This window comes from Syngnathus typhle, linkage group LG1 (assembly GCF_033458585.1).
Source record: "Syngnathus typhle isolate RoL2023-S1 ecotype Sweden linkage group LG1, RoL_Styp_1.0, whole genome shotgun sequence".
Taxonomy (NCBI): domain Eukaryota; kingdom Metazoa; phylum Chordata; class Actinopteri; order Syngnathiformes; family Syngnathidae; genus Syngnathus; species Syngnathus typhle.
This window is the reverse complement of record NC_083738.1, coordinates 28,346,761-28,364,170: the sequence shown is the minus strand read 5'-3', so window position 1 is coordinate 28,364,170 and position 17,410 is coordinate 28,346,761. Positions and strand designations below refer to the sequence as shown.

The following is a 17,410-nucleotide window of genomic DNA, read 5'->3' as shown; positions in this document are numbered from 1 at the left end:
TTGCTCTCAACCGGTTTTTTTCCAAGGTCCTTTTTTTCGACTAAATTGCAATTGATGAATCGTTCAGCTGTCGTTATGACATGCAGTTAACCTGGAAAGGCCGCGTTCACCGTTCTCGCGTTTGAGGTTCCTCTTGAGAACTTTTTGGAGTACGTAAACCCGAAGCGTGTCTACAAGAACGGCCGATGTGAACATGAACAAAATGAAACGCTCTGCTCTTTTATTCAAGTCAAACTGCGCGTCGTATGAATATCATAACGTGAAGCCGTCCGTTTCGTTCGGATACTTTTTCCACACACGTGGCTGAACAAGGCAAGCAAACAAATGGAGATATTTTGAGCAAGATGGCCGACAAGGCGTTCTCGCGTACCGTGACGGAAGCGCTCGACTCCATCGGCACGACAAGCGGAAATAATATTACGTCAGCAAATACAAACTGCGTGTCAGTGTAAAAATAATAATAATTGCGCTTTTCAAGTATGTCCAACATGTCCATCGACAACCTCTTGTCGGCGCTGAGCGTGGCGGGCCCGAGCAAAAAAAAAAAAAAAAAAAGGATCGTTTTTACCGTGATTGGCCGCCGCTCACTCGTCCCTCCCCGCCTCCACCATCCGGTAGCGCTGTCGGCACGACGACGGTAGCGTGAGAGGCCAGGAGAAGACCACGGGCACGTTGGTCTGGACGTTGCGCTCCAGGAAGTTGAAGACGGGGTTCCACCACGTGCGCGACAGCAAGTTGTTGGGCGCCCGACGGAGAGCCTGCCGCCGGTTGCGCAATGGGATGGTTTTCGGAAACGTGAGGGCAATGGCGACGAGAGCTTTTGCACTTACGTGCGTGTTAGCCATGGTGTGGTACCACCAGAAGAGCCTCGTGGTGACAAAGTATCCCACCAGGACGTCGATGCTGTAGTGTTCGTGGCCCACCAGGATGCACAGCACACCCGAGGCGCTGAGCAGCCAGCAGATCCACTGGTACCAGCACATCCAGCGAGGAGAATCTGCGGGCAAGGGGCTCACGTTAGGCGCTGCTGACGCCATTCTGTTTTGCAAACTCACATTCTTTGATGAAGAGGTAGGCGAGGGTCAACACAACCGTGTGGCCGCTGTACAGGAAGTCGCCGCACATCATGTGGGAGCCGGTCAGCGATAAGCCTGCGCGTGCAAAAAAGAGCCGCTCGTTTTTTGGTACTTTGACTCATGATAAGATTTGAATCAGTCCTTCGACTCAAGTCAAACTACCGTAATTTTCGGACTATAAGTCGCACTGGAGTATAAGTCGCACCAGCCATAAAATGCCCAAAAAAGTGAAAAAAAAAACAAGTTTGGGGTCACAAAATTGTTTGGGTGACCCCAAACTTTTGAACGGTAGTGTAAATATTATTATAATAAAATATTATGAATTAAATATTATAAATTATATCTTATACGATTATATATAATCTATGAATAAAAGTATACATATATATTATAAGATTTTTTACACAGAAGATTATATATATAATCTATATATAATTATCTAAATAAATACATACACTACCGTTCTAAAGTTTGGGGTCACCTAAACAATTTTGTGACCCCAAACTTTTGAACGGTAGTGTATGTATATAAGTCGCCCCCCCACGCAAACTAGGAAAGAAAACGCGATTTATAGTCCGAAAATTACGGTATAATTGTAATATGTGCATAATAATAAAAACAACAACACTAAATCATAATAAAAAAATGAAACATAAAAATACATCCAAATAAATTACAAATAAAAATAAAATTCAAATATGTCAGAACTTAAGCTGTGGTTTCTTCTGTTTGTCAATCAAATGACCTGAATGTCTGTGACAAGTGTCACAAGGATCTATTTTGGGACCACTACCATTGGTCTTGCTATCAAAAACAGTTGAACTAACGTGTACATGAATGATGTGTGGGTGTATTTGTCTCGGACCTCCTCCAGAGATGAGCCGCACGATCCTCCAGATCTTTCCTGTCGAGTCATCGTAAAGCTGCAGGATTTCACAACAGCCCACATTAACGCAAAGTGATGATGGCGTGTGCGTGCGTGCGTGCGTGCGTGTGCGTACCTTGGGTGCGCACACCATGTGTCGGCCAGGCACGGGCAGGGTGGTGATGTACATGGTGATGCAGCGGTACATGTAGAGTGTTCCGATGAGAAAGAAGCAGCGGCGCCCCACGATGGCTCTGACGTGGAAAGAGAAAGAATTGAAAGTTAAGGGGGAAAAAAGTCAGAAACAGGATGAGGTTCCATACCTGTGCTTGAGGAGCAGCCACTGGATCAGCCAGAGTCCCACCAGGATCAGGCCGTTGACCTCCGTGACGGTGAAGGCCCAGGGAACGCGGGCCACGTAGTCGAAGAACTTGTCGGGCAGCGGCGGGCTCACCGATTTGTCGGGCACCCTCTCGTGTACGATGGTGATGACCACGGTGGTGAAGACTAAGTTGAAGACGGCGTAGAGGAAAGCCACGCCCGTTTTCCACCACTCCTTGGGGAGGCGGTCGGCGCGCTCCTCCGACACCGAGATCTTGATATAGTCACAGTGGCGCTTCAGGCCGCTACTCAGGGATTGGACCAGCTGGTTCTGCTGGAGGAGGTCGCTCATTTTGCTGCGCTTGCTCCTGCCGCCGTCGGGAGCGTCGGGCGCAGGCGGGGAGGCGGGGCGACCGGGGCCGCCGTTCGGTTGAGCGGGCGAGGAGGGCGCGCTTGCAGTTACGCTCACTTCCACGTGGGGGCGGATGTCGTCGTTGTCGTCGTCCTGGATCAGACCCGAGGCCGCCATGGCTCTCTTTGGGATGACCGCCTCTCAGAAGGCAGTCTCGGTGCTTCGCCAAATAAATCGATCCTACCGACGCCTCCCAGATGACGCCGCTGAAAATCAACGAGGAATTGGAAATAATGACCTTCATACACAAAATATAAATGCATGAATGGATAATAAATAACCGTCGCTTGAACTTTCAAGTACGATACATTTGAATGTAATCTTCAGCAACTTTTGCGCGATACATTTTCAAGTGAATCATTAGCGAAGTCGAGTAGTGTGATTTAAATGGAAGGCAAGTCCAAAAAGAATTCTTGCAAAAATATTGGAACGCCCGTGTTTTGCGGTCAACGTTGACGCTCGCTCGCTGAACAGGCTTTAATCAACCCGCCCCGGAGGGAGTGACATCCACCCGTTCGTCATTTTAAGCAACACCGCCTCCTGCTGACGACAGATCGTGACGTCAGAATCAGACTAGAATATGTTCGACCCAACAGAGATTATTGCGAAATAATTTTGGGACTTGCCTCTGCCCCCAAAATTGAAATAACATTATACTAACTGTACAAAATATATACTTTTGCGATTATTGCGGCATTTATTATTTTATCCGAGGCACGATGGTGTCACTAGCTAAGTATTTTTTGAGATGTAAAAAGTTTGAGGATTGCAACCAAAACATTTAACCATTAATTTATGAAGAAATCCAGCTACCTTTCTGTTACTGCAAGTGTGTGTGTGTGTGTGTGTGTGTGTGTCTCCCTTTCAGTCATCAACATGTGCGTAATTTCCTGTTTACGCCTCTCAAATCAATATCAGGAGATTCTAATTAAAGCCCATTCAGCAACAGTGGGCGTGACGTCGCTGTTTTGACCATAAAAAAAGATGAAATAATAATAAAGGGGGAAAAGATACAGAGACAAAAATGAGGGTGTTAAGAAAAAGTATTCTTGTGTTAATTGCAACTTTGACTTGGATAAAGCCAACGATCCATTTGTTCATCCCTGAAACGCGTTGTAAAGGGCAAAATATGAAAATGAGAAGAGTTGGCGTCCTTCAAGCAGAAGGGGACTCAGACCGGAAATGAGACGTACACCTGTCGGGATAGACTGAAGACACTTCGTCGTCAGGAAAACACCAAAAGTGAACAAACTCACCCCGTCAGATGAGGATAAAAAAGATTCCCACAAGTTGATGATTCCTTCCGTTCTTTGGGCAAACTTTGAGCTGGTGTAGTTCCGACTTGGACGCGGTACGGGTTCCCAGTTGAGGTTCGACGTCGACTTCCGCCTACGCCAGCTCCGTCACTCACCTGAGTTCGGCCAAACTCGTTTTTTTCCGTAAAAATAAATAAAAGGAGTCGCCCTACGGAAGCTTGAGAATGTCAAAATAGATACATTAGTTACCGAGGTGATGTTTTCTATTAATATTATTATAATTGTTGTTTTAATGTGGGGGTTGAAACACAATGTTTATATACTAACTTTCGACTTTAATATTTTGTAATTGTATCATTACGATAACAAACATATGCCTTACTCTCGGCCAAACTCGTTTTTTTCCGTAAAAATAAATAAAAGGAGTCGCCCTACGGAAGCTTGAGAATGTCAAAATAGTTACATTAGTTACCGAGGTGATGTTTTGTATTAGAATTATTATAATTGTTGTTTTAATGTGGGGGTTGAAAACACAATGTTTATATACTAACTTTCAACTTTAATATTTTGTAATTGTATCATTACGAAAACAAACATATGCCGTACACTCGACCAAACTCTTGCGTTTGGCAAATGACCAGACAGGTGAGACAATTGGGAACAATAAAAAAAACATTATATTCATTTTTCTTTTTTTTTGCACAATGAAAACATTTTTACCAAAACATTTGTTTTTTCCTACTGTATAAATAGGCACGGAGTGGTGACCAGGATAAGTGATTAAATTTATGTGAAAAAATAAAAAGCCACTCGGGCTGCTCTTGTGTCGGGGGCGGGGCTCCTCCAAGCTTAAGATGGACTGGGACAGCTGATGGACAAATGTCTCTGTCGGCGAAGGGCAACAAAAAGCTCGAAGAAATGGACTCGGACAAGATTTTTCATCCCAGGTTGGAACGCTGCTGCAAGTGTTTGCGACTTTGTGCGTGTGTAGGCGCGCGCGCGTGTGATTGGAGTTGGAGCGTATGTTGTTATTTTTTTCACAAGTGGAGAATATTAAACTGAATCTTTCCCCCACAAAAGTCCGTACCACATGCTTCACATTTGAATTTAGTTTGTTGTTTGTTGTGTGTGAGCGCCCGCGTGTTTTTACGCTTCTTCTCATTGTGCGCATGCGCCTTGTCACCTAAAGTTATTTTCAGCGAGCACAGCTGTCGCGTGCGCGGCATGTGAGGATATTTTTGTCAAGGTTCATGCGATGGAAATGATTTTTATTTATTTTATTGTTCTTGCCTGTATTTGACTTTGAGTCTTTGACTCTTGCCCAGAATCAGCTCGGAAAACGATTGACATTGATAGAATTTCAAATCCAATGGCGCCACGCAGATTTGTAACACCCCAGTCCTCACTGGATAAGACCTAAAAAAGTGTCAATGCTTTCAGCCTATCTGCGGCCCTGATGAAGTTGGACCCCGAAGACGGCGGCAAGATGATGGAATACTTCCAAACGCACGCCTTGCTGGCCAGAGAGAAAACTCGTAAGATTCCGCTTGACGGACAATCAAACGCTTTCCGGCGAACGCTTTGTATTTTCTCGCAGTTCTGCAGGCGTCCGTCCGTGAGCAGAAGAAGCTGCTGGTGGAAAATGGCAAACTGAAGAAGGACATTGAGGAGCTGAGGCACGAGCTCCACGACAAACAGAGGAGACGCGTGGGTACGAGCGCTCGGCCTTAACAACGGCGCGGCGTTTTTCTCCTATACTTGCTTTTTTTTTTTTCAGCTAAGGTCCTCCTCTCACCCAGCAAGACGCTCAATTCGCCTGCTTCGCCGGCCGCCGCCGCATCGCAGACCTCCTCGCTCGACCTGGATGGGGGACGCAAGGTGCCTCACAGGCAAAGAGGAGACAAGAAAGGTGAGGAGTCAAAGTCGGGAGGTCTCAATGGTCTCAGGCTCCATCAGGTCTTTCTGTTTTTGGTCCAGCTGCTCCTGCAACGCCGCCGCCCACAGTTGACGTGTCCCGCCTGGACCTGAGAGTCGGACGCGTCCTCAACGTTCGCCGCCACCCGCAAGCAACCAATCTGACGGTTCAAGACGTCGACGTAGGGGAGAAAGCCCCCCGCTCAGTCGTCAGCAAGCGTCGCCCGGACGACCAACAGCCGGTTTCTTCTTCTTCTTTTTGGGGTGGTTTATTTCTGCCCCTTTTCGGATGCGCGTCGCTCATTTCCTTCTGCTCGGCAGCTCGTCGGCTCGCTCGCCGTCTTGCTGTGCAACGTGAAGGGCTGCAAAGTGAAGGGCGTGGCTTCGCACGCCCGACTCCTGCGTTGCTTTCAGCCTGACGGCCCGGTTGAGCTGCTGGCCCCGCCCACTGGTTCCGAGCCCGGGGACAGAGTCACTTTCCTCAACCATCCCGGTAATGGCCGTTGCATTCCACCACAAGGACAGAAAATGAACTCCAAACGGTCATATTCAATTCATTTCATTGCGCTGCTCCCTCGGCTGTACCGGCTTTGGCCACTGGGCGGCGGTATAACGCAGTAACGCAGACACAAACTCTTCTTCTTCGACTACTCCAAGTCACTCCGTAACGTGCTGTCAAATTCGTCCGGGAGGATAAAGAATATATTCTCGTTTACGGTTGCGTCTACAGCTCCAAATTTGTGGTTCTAAAACGGCAATGCTAACCGCTAGCATGTCAGCGGCATTTTCCGTTACGTTCGCATTTGGGCAACATTGGTTGTTTCAAACATACAAAATGCAATGCGTGCATGTTTGGGTGTCTATGTGTGAGTGTGTGTACAATGCTAACCGCTAGCATGTGAGTGGCATTTTCCACGATGTTAGCATTTGGGCAACATTGGTTGTTTCAATCATCCAAAATGCAATGCGTGTGTGTTTAGCAGGTGAACCTGACCGGGAGCTGAAGGCCAAGCAGCGGGTGTGGGATCGTGTCCAGGCCGGCCTCCGGGTGGACGCCCAGGGTGTGGCCACCTACAACGGCTGTGGCTTCCAGGTGGAGGGGAAGGGCCTGTGCAGGGCGCCGTCGCTCACCAACGGCACCATCCGATGCACATAGACACACGTGACCGACGCCGTTTGATGACATCGTTTTGCTTTCTCGTCCTTAGTCGTGTGACTTGTGTCCAGTCCGTGTTCTATTTCGCTGAAAAGCTGATTTTGGAGGAGTGATTGTTTGATTGTATTTACATTTGTTTGATTATCTATAGGTTGATCTACTGTAATTTTCGGACTATAAGTCGCACCGGAGTATAAGTCGCACCAGCCATAAAATGCCCAAAAAAGTGAAAAAAAACCATATATATGTATACAAGTCGCTCCTGAGTATAAGTCGCCCCCCCCACCCAAACTATGAAAAAAAACCGCGACTTATAGTCCGAAAATTACGGTATATTAAGTAATGTGAGCTATAAAAAGGATGTGAGCTACACTTCTAAATTTGTCTTCTAGCTTATCGTTAGTCTAAACTCTGCTCGTAATCACAAACTAGCTAGCTCGCTAATGAAGCTAATCATCGTCATCACACACGCATGCTGACTTGTCTGAGTTCTGCGACAATATATTAAGCTTGAGCTCATTTTTTGTTAGCGTGTTGTTCTGAATGATTTCATCTTCTTAGACAAAAGCTGCTTTTATTTTTAAAAAGGTCAATTGTGAGTGATTTTTTTTTTTTAAATGACTTTTTGAACACTAGCGTATCAGGCACAGACCTGAGGAATGCGGCTTGACAGAAAGTTCATTAGCATTGCAAAAGTGGACACCCCCCCACCCAACTCCACCTGTGTGAGTGTAGCAACCCTCCTTCTGAAACTCCTGCAGTTGTGTCAATTTGAAATGAAGCACTTTTTTTTTTTTTTCTAAACCAAATGAACTACATCCCAAGTGAGCCAAAAAAAACAACGGAGAGCTCATACATGTGCAGAATATTCATTCAAATGGCAAAGCATGGCGATACTGCCCCGCCCCCCAGCCAACCTTCACTTCCTCCGACACTCGTGAAGTCTTGCCTTGACCGCGTGAGGTCGAGGGCGGCGGGAGTAAGCCGCCAACTTGGACTTAGCCGCGGCCATGAGGGGCGACGAGGGCGGGCCGGCGGCCGGCGGCGGCGCCCGGCAGGCGAGCCCTTGGGCGCAGGGACAACGCTGGAAAAGCTCCAGGCCTCCCTGCCGCCGCTTCCTGCGCCGGGCCGAGCAAACTTGCCCCTCCTGTAAGACGGGCTTGCAGATGCGTGTCCACAAGTGGCGAGCGCAGCACAGCTCGTCCCAACAGTCGGCGGAGGTCAGACAAGGGTCGCCCACTTGGCCTGGCGACGCAGCGCAACGCTTTTTTTAGCCACACTGTGCAACGCGACGCGACATCCCGTACCTCTGAGCTCCATCTTGTCCCGCTTGCTCCATTTTGCCTTGGGGGAGGGCGCGACGTGCTGCAGGGCCATCTGCTGGGACGCCGTCGCTTTGCGAACGCACACACCTGGGCGAGACGCCGTTGAATTGGCACACCTTGCAACTTGACCCCGATGCATTTGTCAATTGTCATATCGAAAGGCAGTAATAATTCTTTTCGTGTTTGTTCATTCACAACGTACAATGTTGAATTCAAGTCCATTTCAAAGTCCATATCTTGACAGAAACACTCCACGGACGGCCTTACTGTTGCTGCAGAAGTTGCCGGGGCAACACATGCCATCTCTATGGCAACGCTTCTTCCTCCTCCTGCAGGTGCGGCAGCGCGAGTGGGCGGAGCTTCGGTAGGGGGCGTGGCAGTAGCTCCCCTCGTTGCACTCCAGGTCGCTGATGCACTGGCGGAGCTACAAGCGCGCGCGCGTTAGCGGGCAGACAACCGAACGCGCGGCCACGCGTAGCCGGCGAATACTCACCGTCAGCTCCCACGCGCTCCGGTTGAACGAGGCCTCGGGTCCCTGGTGCACAACCACCGTCCGGATAGAGTTGAGTCGGACACGCGCCTCCCCGCCGCCGCACGCGCACGCCAGCATCGTCAGAATGAACGCGCACAGCAGCGCGTCCACGTCGCGAGTCATGACCCCCCGCAAAACTAGAGCGACTTTTCGTCATCTGCCTGGCTCACGTGCGCGAGTGCACTTTATAGGCGAGCCGCCCCCCGACCTTTGACGTATAGTGATACCCCCTCAACCCCCACCGATACGGACCAAAAGGGGGGGGGGGGGGGGGCAGGGGAAATTGGGTTCTTGAAACTCGTCGTTTTTTGGCTAGACTTTGAGGAGCGGTTTCAAAATAAAAGGAGTTCCAGGCGGCCCTTTCAAAATAAAAGTGTAAATAGAGTCACATGACACAATTTAGGGGGGATCACCAAACCTTCAAAAAAACGAACGAATCACCTAAACCCAAAATAAACATTTTCATCAATGAAATAGAATATAAACAAGAAATAAACAAAAACCAAGTGAAATGACATTTTATATTTATCAAACTAGGATTATACTCAATTTGTTTTTCACACGGACTTCCGTGGCCCTCCAGACAAAGAATGAAAATGACGAGGAAGATGATGACGCTCACAAGTTGAACCTGGTGACCGCGGGCCAGCCCGTGTGCAGGCGGATCCACTCAAAGTAGTGCGCCACCTGCAGGCAACCAAACGTCAGTTCAGCCATTCAACCGAAGCGGCCGACCCGTTTTATTCTCTCCAGATCAAAATCCCTGACAAATGTCTATTTTTTTCCGAGCAGTCAGTCTGTTGTGGCCCATTTATTTTAGCCGCTGGCTAATATTAGCTCTTTTTGAAGGTGGACAAAAAATGGCAACCTTGTTTTTTCCCCCCTCTACACATTAACACAGAATAATGAGAAATAGAAACATTCAAACATGGACGCCTTAGTCTTAGTCTTCATTTTGGAATAAAATTGTCCGAAGAGTGGCATTTTATTCCAAAAGGTATCAGAAGTGGCATTAAAATAATCGGGAATTTCCCGTGTCACGTAACAGTCAATTGTAAATGAGACCACACACACACACACACGGATAAGTGCGCCTTATTTGTATCACCTGAGTGTAAACGCCCGGCGAGTCCGAGTGGCCACATTGATCGCCCCAGCTGACGATGCCCCACAGGTAGGAGACTCCCAGGTGGTCCTCGCACACCAGAGGGCCGCCGCTGTCGCCTTGGCACGAGTCCACGTTTCCGTCCAGGTCGCCTTCACACACACACAGGCGCACACATTTCAACGTGGACGCACGCACGCACGCCGCTGTGACGGCGGCTGACGCCAACTGACCGGCGCACATCATCCCGGCTTTGAAGCGGTCTTTGTAGAAGCGCTGGCAGTCGGGGATGAGGGACACGTTGGCCCACAGGAGCACCTGCGAGGCTTTTCCCACTGGAACAGCAGCAGAACGGGCTTGGCCTTCAACCCGGTGGATTTTTGGACGCCTCAGCTTATTGGCGTCCACCTACGGTCTGTGCGGCCCCAGCCCGAGATGCTGCAGGTGTGGTTGGCGTTGAAGATCCGCGTGGACCAGGGGACGCAGGCGGGTTTCACCGCAGGGTTGTCCTCCATACACTTGCCCGGCGTCTGCGGGAGGTCCTTCAGCCGGACCAGAGCGATGTCGTTCTGGTACGTGCTGACGTTGTACCTGCCGGACCCACCGCACGGGTCGGCGCGGGCCACGCTGACGAGGCCGTCGGGGGAGGCGAGCGCTACCTGGGGTGGATGATGACGTCGCCCACGGGGATGATGTCGGTGGTGTCCTGAGGAGTGTACCTCTTCCAGATGGAAAACCTGATGCGGTACGCCGACGGGTTGGGTCTGGACAGACAAAGGAAGCGGGTCGGTCACGACAGAGAACGGCGGCTACGTTCTCCGACGGCTTTCCACCTGACGCAATGCGCTGCCGTGACGACCCAGCAGCCTCCGATGTAGGTTCCCCCGCAGTTGATTCTGCCGTTTTCTTCCAGGCCCACCTGCCACTGGATCTGCGTCTGTACGGCGACGGCGGCATGAGACCCGACGTCCGGAACCAGACGGCGAAGCGGAAAGTCACCCGGTTGGCCATGACGCCGCCGACGACTCTCTTGACGCGGACGACTCGGTCCTTCACGTCGCTGGCGGCGGTCACGTTGGGAACGCCGCACTGCAACTTGGACTCCAGTTGGATACGGCCCGCACGCGTTTCTACGAGCGATTTGGAATTCAAAGGGGATCAAAACAAGGCGGCGGGTGCACTCGGACCGTCCGAACCTTTCCTAGGAGAGACGTATTCTGCAAGGGGAAGGAACGATGCAATTAGCGGTCGGAGGCGAGGTCCAGCGAGATTCTGCTCGATGGCTTACCGGTGCTCTTCAACTCCTTCCTGGCCGGCTCTGCAGACATCAAACTTGACATTAGACTTGATGTTCTCATAGGATGTTCCAGGTTGACACCAAAGGAAATTCTCGTTTAAAGGCATTTGCACTTTGTAAAGATTGCCAAGGCTGAAATTGCCCAATTAAAAGAAATATTGAGTGATGCTGAAGGAGATGAAATGATGAGGAGTAGGAATGAAACGAATCATTCGAAATGAGACGCGTGCTAAAATAACGGAAGAAAAAAAAGCGCAACAAAAAAATGTCAGCCTTGACATAAGAATTGTTTTAATAATAATTAAAATATATATCTATATATTTTTGTGCCCATAATGCGCACCCCAGATTTTAGGACAATAAATTAGTTAAATTCTGCGCATTATACATGGAAAAAAAACGGTATATCAAATTATACAGATATTTCCAAGCTAGCCATTCAGAAATGCCTTCATTGTGCTTCTACGATGTTTCAGACATGAGAGAGTGTATTTCAAAACAATTTGGAATTTGTGCGAAGTGGTCGCGGGCGTGTCTCACCGTGCGTCGCTGCCTCGTCTTCTCCCGCCAAGCAGTCCATCTGGCCGTCGGCCAGCGCGTCCGCGTGCACGCACACGCCCGTTCCGCAGCGGAAGGCGCCACTTCGGCAGCCTGGTGGGGGGGGGGGGGGGGGGGGAGACGAGACGCGTGGACAACGTTTCCGCACGTGCGTGCGTGCGTGCGCGCGCATTTACGTTTGCAGCACATTTCATCGCTCCGGTCGCCGCAGTCGTCGATGCCGTCGCACGTCCGGTTGCCAGATACGCATTTCCCGTTGGCGCACGCAAAGCCGCACTCTAGCAGAAAAAGCAGCAGCTGTCAGTCAGTCGGTTCCGTATAGGCTCCGCCTACCTTCGGCCACGTGGGTCCCATCGTAGCAAGCGGCCGTGGCAACGTTGCCGTCGCCGACCGGGACGCTGTCGTGGATGACGCACTCGGCCAACGACGTCTCGAAGCCTCGGCAGCGAACGCTGACGCAGCGCTCAGGAAAGTGGCCGAGGTCTTGGCTCGGGGGTCCGGGCGCCACAGAAGCGGCAGAGGCGGCGCCACTGCAGGCAGGACACGCGGTTGGTTAGCCAGGCGACGGCCGTGAGGGACAAACATGTGTCTTCTCACAGCGGATGTCCGAGATCCTTGCACATGACGTTGGCGCTGGCCATGTCCCAGCCCTGGGCGCAAAGCAGCAAGCGCTTCCCTCCGTCGGGACTTTGTTCGTCGGGAACGAAGAGGCTGAGCACCCCCGTGCTGGGCTCGCGGAAACTCCTGAACTTGGGCTGCTCTTCTGCAAGGGACGCACAATTGCGCGTGCTATTTGTTTTCCTCCCCGCGAGGCAAACGCGGCGACCACGCAGAGGGCAAACCTGAGCACGCTTGGCCAAAGTGCGACATGGCCGACTTCCCACTGCGACACGACAACGCCATGGCCTGACACACACACACACACACACACACACACACACACACACACACACACACACACACACACACACACACACACACACACACACACAGAAGCAGGAATTCTCTGATAACATCTTGATTTGTCTTGCAAACTTGTAGACCACTCAATTGCTCTACTCCATATGTGTCAAACTCAAGGCCCGCGGGCCATATCCGTCCCGCGAGATCATTTTATATTATTGTTACGAATGGCCCGATGATAACACAATAAACTACAGATCCCACAATGCATTGCTTTCGCTGCCTTGCCGAGCGTTTTTCCGCGGCAATCAGGACAGGTGCTTGTCGCTGCAAGTTATTGCCAAGCTAGCCCCTCATGATGCCGAAGAGAAAAGTTGATTCTGAAAACAGAGGCTTTAAAAACCGATGGGAGGTCGAGTACTGACATTGCCGGTAAGCCCGTTTGTGGCGCTAAAGTGGCTGTATTGGAAGATTTTAATCTAAGACGGCAGGCACTATGAAACAAAACATCTGGATCACCTGAAAGACCTGAATGCAGAGCAGAAGATACAGAAGGTAGAAGAGTTCAAGAAGAAGCTGACATTTCACCTGTGCAAAATCACAAGTGAAAGCGAATTTTATCGTGGCATGCAGAGGAGATCGCCAAAGCAGGTCGTTATTGCTGAAAAGCATCAATTATTTTTATATTTCCAGGTTTTGATTTGTTTTGCAGCATGTTCATATTTCTATCTTGTATCATTTTGACAGGAAATATTTTTATGGAGAGTAAAATCATTTGGGATATTTAAAATGTCGTTTTTTTTTATTTAAAATGACAAAAGCAAAGAAAATCAAACGTTTGGATTTATTATTTTAACGTTTACTTGAAGTCGAAGCACTGTCACCATTTTAATTTATTTTTTCAGGCGTTTTTTTTTTTTTGCAGCATGTTCCAATTTCTAACTTGGTATCATCTTAACTTTGGAGATCAAGATATTAAGTTATTTAAAGTTTATTTCTTCCAGAATAACATTCCTGTCCGTTTATGTTAAAAGTTAGTTTTAGTGTGTTGAATAAATGTTTGTTCTGTTCGGCCCGCGACCTGAAGTGTGTTTTGAATTTTGGCCCCCTGTGCAATTGAGTTTGACACCCCTTGCTGAGTCTACTCGTTAGTTCGTCCATCTTGGAAGGTGAGCTACCTGGCAGAAGGAGCGGTAGAGTCGTCCGTCCCGCCCACAAACGGGGGTGACGTCCTCAGCGGGGCACAAATACGGCGGTTTGCAGGAGCAATGGCCGTTGATGCATCGCTCCCACGGCGGGCAGAAGACCAAGTCGCACGACGCACGCGTGGGCCTGCGAGCACAAGTCATCCTGAGCGTCGGGCCGGACCGGCTATGGACGCAGGCGCCACCTACTTCCTTGCCAGACACTCCTCGGGACCCAAAAAGTCATCCGGGCCGGTCGGGCTTGAGGTGACCTCCTACAGGGGGTCACAGTTCGCGTCAGTATCAAGTTGGATTAAGAAACGATTCCGATCGATCCTAAAAACAACTCGGGGAATAAACTGTAGAAAAAAGTCAACTCACCAAGTTAGAGGTGGAGAAGAGAAGCAGCAGCAGCTGAAGAGCAACCTTCATCCTGACCAACACGACTGAGCTTCTCCCCAACATTGCTGCCTGTCAAAATCCACGGCAGCTTTACAAGCCTCCGGTGACGTCATCCGACAATGATTAGCCCGCCTCGTCAAAGAGGTCAAACCTCATCGATCCGGCCCCCACATACATGTCTGCACGAGTTCGAGCGTTTCATAGTCATTGTTAAACGTACCACTAGAGGGAGCCAGCGGCAAAGAGCAAAGTTGAGCAAAAGCTGTCTGAAATGGATTTATTTGCTTTTTCCTTCAAATGACATTTCTGGAAATCAAATAGTGTTTGTGTCGAAAACCCATTTCAACATAAATAGAAAGAATAAAGCGCTTGCGTTGCACAAATTCACCATATGGTGACACGTACTTTGAGAAACCGACTCGTTGGACTTATTGGAGTAGGCATCTACGAGCTTAGCTTGCTGCAAAGTTTGGTTGGAAGCCAACAAGAGGTTCCGTCACGTCACCGTGACGACATTTGTTGACCCGTGAAGGCACTTTTTGTCAACCAATGACAAAAAGGCACACAAAAGAAACGTGACACACATTTATCAGACTGCTTTGAAAATTAATATCTCTTAATGTATCTTAATATATTTTAGTCTTCTTTCCTGACCTGTCACACACACACACACACACACAATATATATATATACGCACACACACACACATTTCTATTTGTATAGCGATGACGAAATAAAGTGTTTTCCGAGTGGGACAGTAAACATTCCACCGTGTGGGCGCGCTTGACACGTCAGGTGACTGTTACGTTGTTCTGGATTTTTTTCAAACACCTCAGTTGGAGTGTTAAAGTGCGGAACATATCGATTGTTATAAGAGCACACGTGTTTCCGAACATAATAACAAAGCGAGTGTCGTTCGCGGATTGTCAACGTGATGAAATGCCGAGACGTCAAGTTGTAAATAAAGAGGTAGGAGAAAAGGTCTCCCCACCCCCCCCCCCCCCCCCCAGGTCATTTGACACGGCAGCCAATCGGTGCTGATTGGCGGCTGTGTGGAATGAATGGAAGCTGCTGAAGGCAAATGAAAAGAAATAAATAAGAAGAATGCACTCTGTTTTTCATGGCAAACGATCGAAATTGGAGTCCACGCCCGCCCGTTTGAATGGATCCGTCCGTCTCGGATCAAGCTGCCTGAACTTTTTGGTCACAATGTGTCTAGGTGGAGGTCCTCTGGAATTCAGCCTGAAAAGACAACTTTGGGTCAAAATGACAATCTTGAATTGGGATCCTTGAGAAAAAAAATAATTATCCAGCTCTGGTCAAAGTGGTTCAGACACTGGCAGCCTGTTGTTTGGTTTCGATTTCAGGCATGGCTTGTTAAACGACATTTTCAGCAGTACCAACTTTCTTTTTTTTTTCTATGGATAATTCAATATTTCCACGTACAACAAATATCTTCCAACTGAAAATCACATCCCAGCTGACGACCGGTCACGGCTCTTCTGAGTTTGGTCATGTGACGTTCGCACCTTGACTGCGTGCGGGCGAGAGAGACGCTGGCTGTTACGGGGTGGCAGCAGGCGAACTTTTCAGGCTGCCGAGGGCCGCGTGGATACGAAAGTGCAGTCGGGACTCCATGGAGTAGTCCTTGTAGTTGCTCCTGTTGCCGTGACGACAAAAAACATGTCAGATACGTGCGTGTGTGTGTGTGTGTGTGAGGGCTTACTTGGCATTTTCCATGTAGGCCGCAGCCTTGGCATCGTCGCCCTGCTGTCGGTAGAGGAGGGCCAGCTCGTACAACGTGAAGGGCACCAGGTAGTGATCATAGCGGATGCGATTTTCACTACAAAAAAAATAAAAAATAATATATATATATATATATATATATATATATATATATTAGAAAAAATAAAAATAAAATATAAATATATATATAATATAATATATAATATATATATATATATAATATATATATATATATATATATATAATTTGGGGAGGGGGGACCATTTTGCATATTATAAACCAGACCGATAACGTAATCAAATAGAATGTAGGCACTCATGATTGAAAGCCAATTTCAGTCTTGGCCACCAGAGGGCGGTATAACACAGTCAAGCGGCCACCTTTGTACCTGGACAGGACGTGAGTGAAGCAGAGCTCGGCCTGCAACAGGCGTCCGGCGTGCTTGAGACAAAGACCCTTCAACATCTGCACCAGACACGTGTCGTCCACGTGGAACTCGGACGGCTCTGGGGGTGGCGAGCGAGCGAGCGCGGGGTGAAACACAGAAGAAGAAGGGGCGGGGGTCACCGGCACGTGACTCACGGGGGTCGTGTCCAAGCTGCTCCTCGGCCGCCTCGATGGTCACCAGCAGCGCCTCGCTGCAGTCGGCTCGCTTGGCTACGATGGTGAAGCCGCTCCAAACGTACATCATTTCCTGCTCGGTCACAAAACGGACGGCGGACGCTGTTGACGGACGTGCGGGCGGGCGGACGGGCGGGCGTGCGTGAGCTGGCCTACCAGAGCAGGAAGCACCAGCGGCACCGGGACCAGGCCGGCCTTGTAGCGGCGAGATTTCCTGACGGCAAACTTCTCGGTGGGGATGGACTTTCCCGCCAGCCGCTGCTTGAGCCCCTCCACTTGCCTGCAGGCGCAGAAACAGAAGTCCGCCGAGCTGGCGACGATCCGACAATAGTCGAAAGCCACCTGCGCTTTCCCGCACCTGAAGAGCTCCACCACGTCTTCGCCCGTCTTCTTCGCGTCCTCCTCTGACATCATGCTGAGGATGGCGGCCTTCTGGTAGACGTAGATGGCCTGCGGGAGAAGCGGCGAGGGTCAGCGGCGGCGTTTGGCGGCCGCCCGCCTCGGCGCTCACCTTGGACCAGCGGCTCTCGCGACACAGCAGCTGGGCGTAGCGGTACGCCTGCGGCCAATCCTGCTGGTACGTGTGGGTCCACATGAGCTCCCAGTAGCACAGGTGGTGGATCTGCTTCCACTCCTGCTGGCTGCTCACACACTCCTGGTAGCCCAGGCACGCCTTTTCAAAATGTCCTCGCAGCGCGGCCAGCCGGGCCGAGTAGAACTGAATGATGGCGCCCTG

The 17,410-nt window shown here is 49.7% G+C and overlaps 5 protein-coding genes across 8 annotated transcripts in view; 1 reads left to right on the top strand and 4 right to left on the bottom strand.

The window, feature by feature from the left end:
• Positions 1 to 198: 198 nt before the first annotated feature.
• LOC133160767 (phosphatidylcholine:ceramide cholinephosphotransferase 2-like) lies at positions 199 to 4,106 on the bottom strand. The gene is made up of 7 exons (XM_061288793.1): positions 3,931 to 4,106; positions 2,265 to 2,880; positions 2,078 to 2,195; positions 1,942 to 1,999; positions 1,056 to 1,151; positions 831 to 997; positions 199 to 758 (listed from the first exon to the last, which is right to left on the bottom strand). The coding sequence occupies exons 2-7, from the start codon at positions 2,789 to 2,791 to the stop codon at positions 585 to 587; spliced, it is 1,140 nt and encodes a 379-aa protein (XP_061144777.1). The 5' UTR covers positions 2,792 to 2,880; positions 3,931 to 4,106; the 3' UTR covers positions 199 to 584.
• A 617-nt stretch (positions 4,107 to 4,723) lies between these two features.
• Positions 4,724 to 7,524, top strand: LOC133160783 (aminoacyl tRNA synthase complex-interacting multifunctional protein 1-like). Of its 2 annotated transcripts, none has more exons than XM_061288838.1 (7): positions 4,724 to 4,877; positions 5,371 to 5,465; positions 5,528 to 5,641; positions 5,708 to 5,839; positions 5,908 to 6,086; positions 6,166 to 6,337; positions 6,828 to 7,524. In XM_061288838.1, exons 1-7 carry the CDS (start codon positions 4,810 to 4,812, stop codon positions 6,998 to 7,000), a joined length of 933 nt encoding a protein of 310 aa, XP_061144822.1. In that variant the 5' UTR covers positions 4,724 to 4,809; the 3' UTR covers positions 7,001 to 7,524. The 2 variants fall into 2 exon arrangements, with proteins under 2 accessions (XP_061144822.1, XP_061144813.1); XM_061288829.1 differs by having other exon boundaries at positions 6,825 to 7,524.
• A 331-nt stretch (positions 7,525 to 7,855) lies between these two features.
• LOC133160820 (dickkopf-related protein 2-like) lies at positions 7,856 to 9,216 on the bottom strand. Its single transcript, XM_061288892.1, has 4 exons — positions 8,819 to 9,216; positions 8,593 to 8,749; positions 8,308 to 8,412; positions 7,856 to 8,245 (listed from the first exon to the last, which is right to left on the bottom strand). The coding sequence occupies exons 1-4, from the start codon at positions 8,978 to 8,980 to the stop codon at positions 7,920 to 7,922; spliced, it is 750 nt and encodes a 249-aa protein (XP_061144876.1). The 5' UTR covers positions 8,981 to 9,216; the 3' UTR covers positions 7,856 to 7,919.
• A 148-nt stretch (positions 9,217 to 9,364) lies between these two features.
• Positions 9,365 to 14,336, bottom strand: cfi (complement factor I). The gene is made up of 17 exons (XM_061284712.1): positions 14,286 to 14,336; positions 14,115 to 14,179; positions 13,899 to 14,052; positions 12,660 to 12,723; positions 12,415 to 12,580; positions 12,151 to 12,347; positions 11,994 to 12,095; positions 11,800 to 11,910; positions 11,251 to 11,280; positions 11,159 to 11,179; positions 10,962 to 11,092; positions 10,796 to 10,899; positions 10,622 to 10,726; positions 10,375 to 10,553; positions 10,196 to 10,297; positions 9,966 to 10,114; positions 9,365 to 9,544 (listed from the first exon to the last, which is right to left on the bottom strand). The coding sequence occupies exons 1-17, from the start codon at positions 14,334 to 14,336 to the stop codon at positions 9,476 to 9,478; spliced, it is 1,800 nt and encodes a 599-aa protein (XP_061140696.1). The 3' UTR covers positions 9,365 to 9,475.
• A 966-nt stretch (positions 14,337 to 15,302) lies between these two features.
• LOC133160755 (tetratricopeptide repeat protein 39B) overlaps positions 15,303 to 17,410 on the bottom strand; it is a 5,852-nt gene continuing 3,744 nt past the window's right edge. For 2 of the 3 annotated variants that reach the window (XM_061288767.1, XM_061288780.1), the window contains exons 11-18: positions 17,186 to 17,407; positions 17,033 to 17,124; positions 16,831 to 16,954; positions 16,636 to 16,747; positions 16,442 to 16,559; positions 16,034 to 16,150; positions 15,837 to 15,967; positions 15,303 to 15,549 (exon numbers count right to left, since the gene is read on the bottom strand). In XM_061288767.1, coding sequence (XP_061144751.1) covers positions 15,871 to 15,967; positions 16,034 to 16,150; positions 16,442 to 16,559; positions 16,636 to 16,747; positions 16,831 to 16,954; positions 17,033 to 17,124; positions 17,186 to 17,407 — 882 coding nt within the window. In that variant the 3' untranslated portion in view covers positions 15,303 to 15,549; positions 15,837 to 15,870. Of the gene's footprint in view, positions 15,550 to 15,753; positions 15,968 to 16,033; positions 16,151 to 16,441; positions 16,560 to 16,635; positions 16,748 to 16,830; positions 16,955 to 17,032; positions 17,125 to 17,185; positions 17,408 to 17,410 lie in introns of all 3 variants that reach the window. The other variant, XR_009715950.1, reaches the window with a different exon arrangement.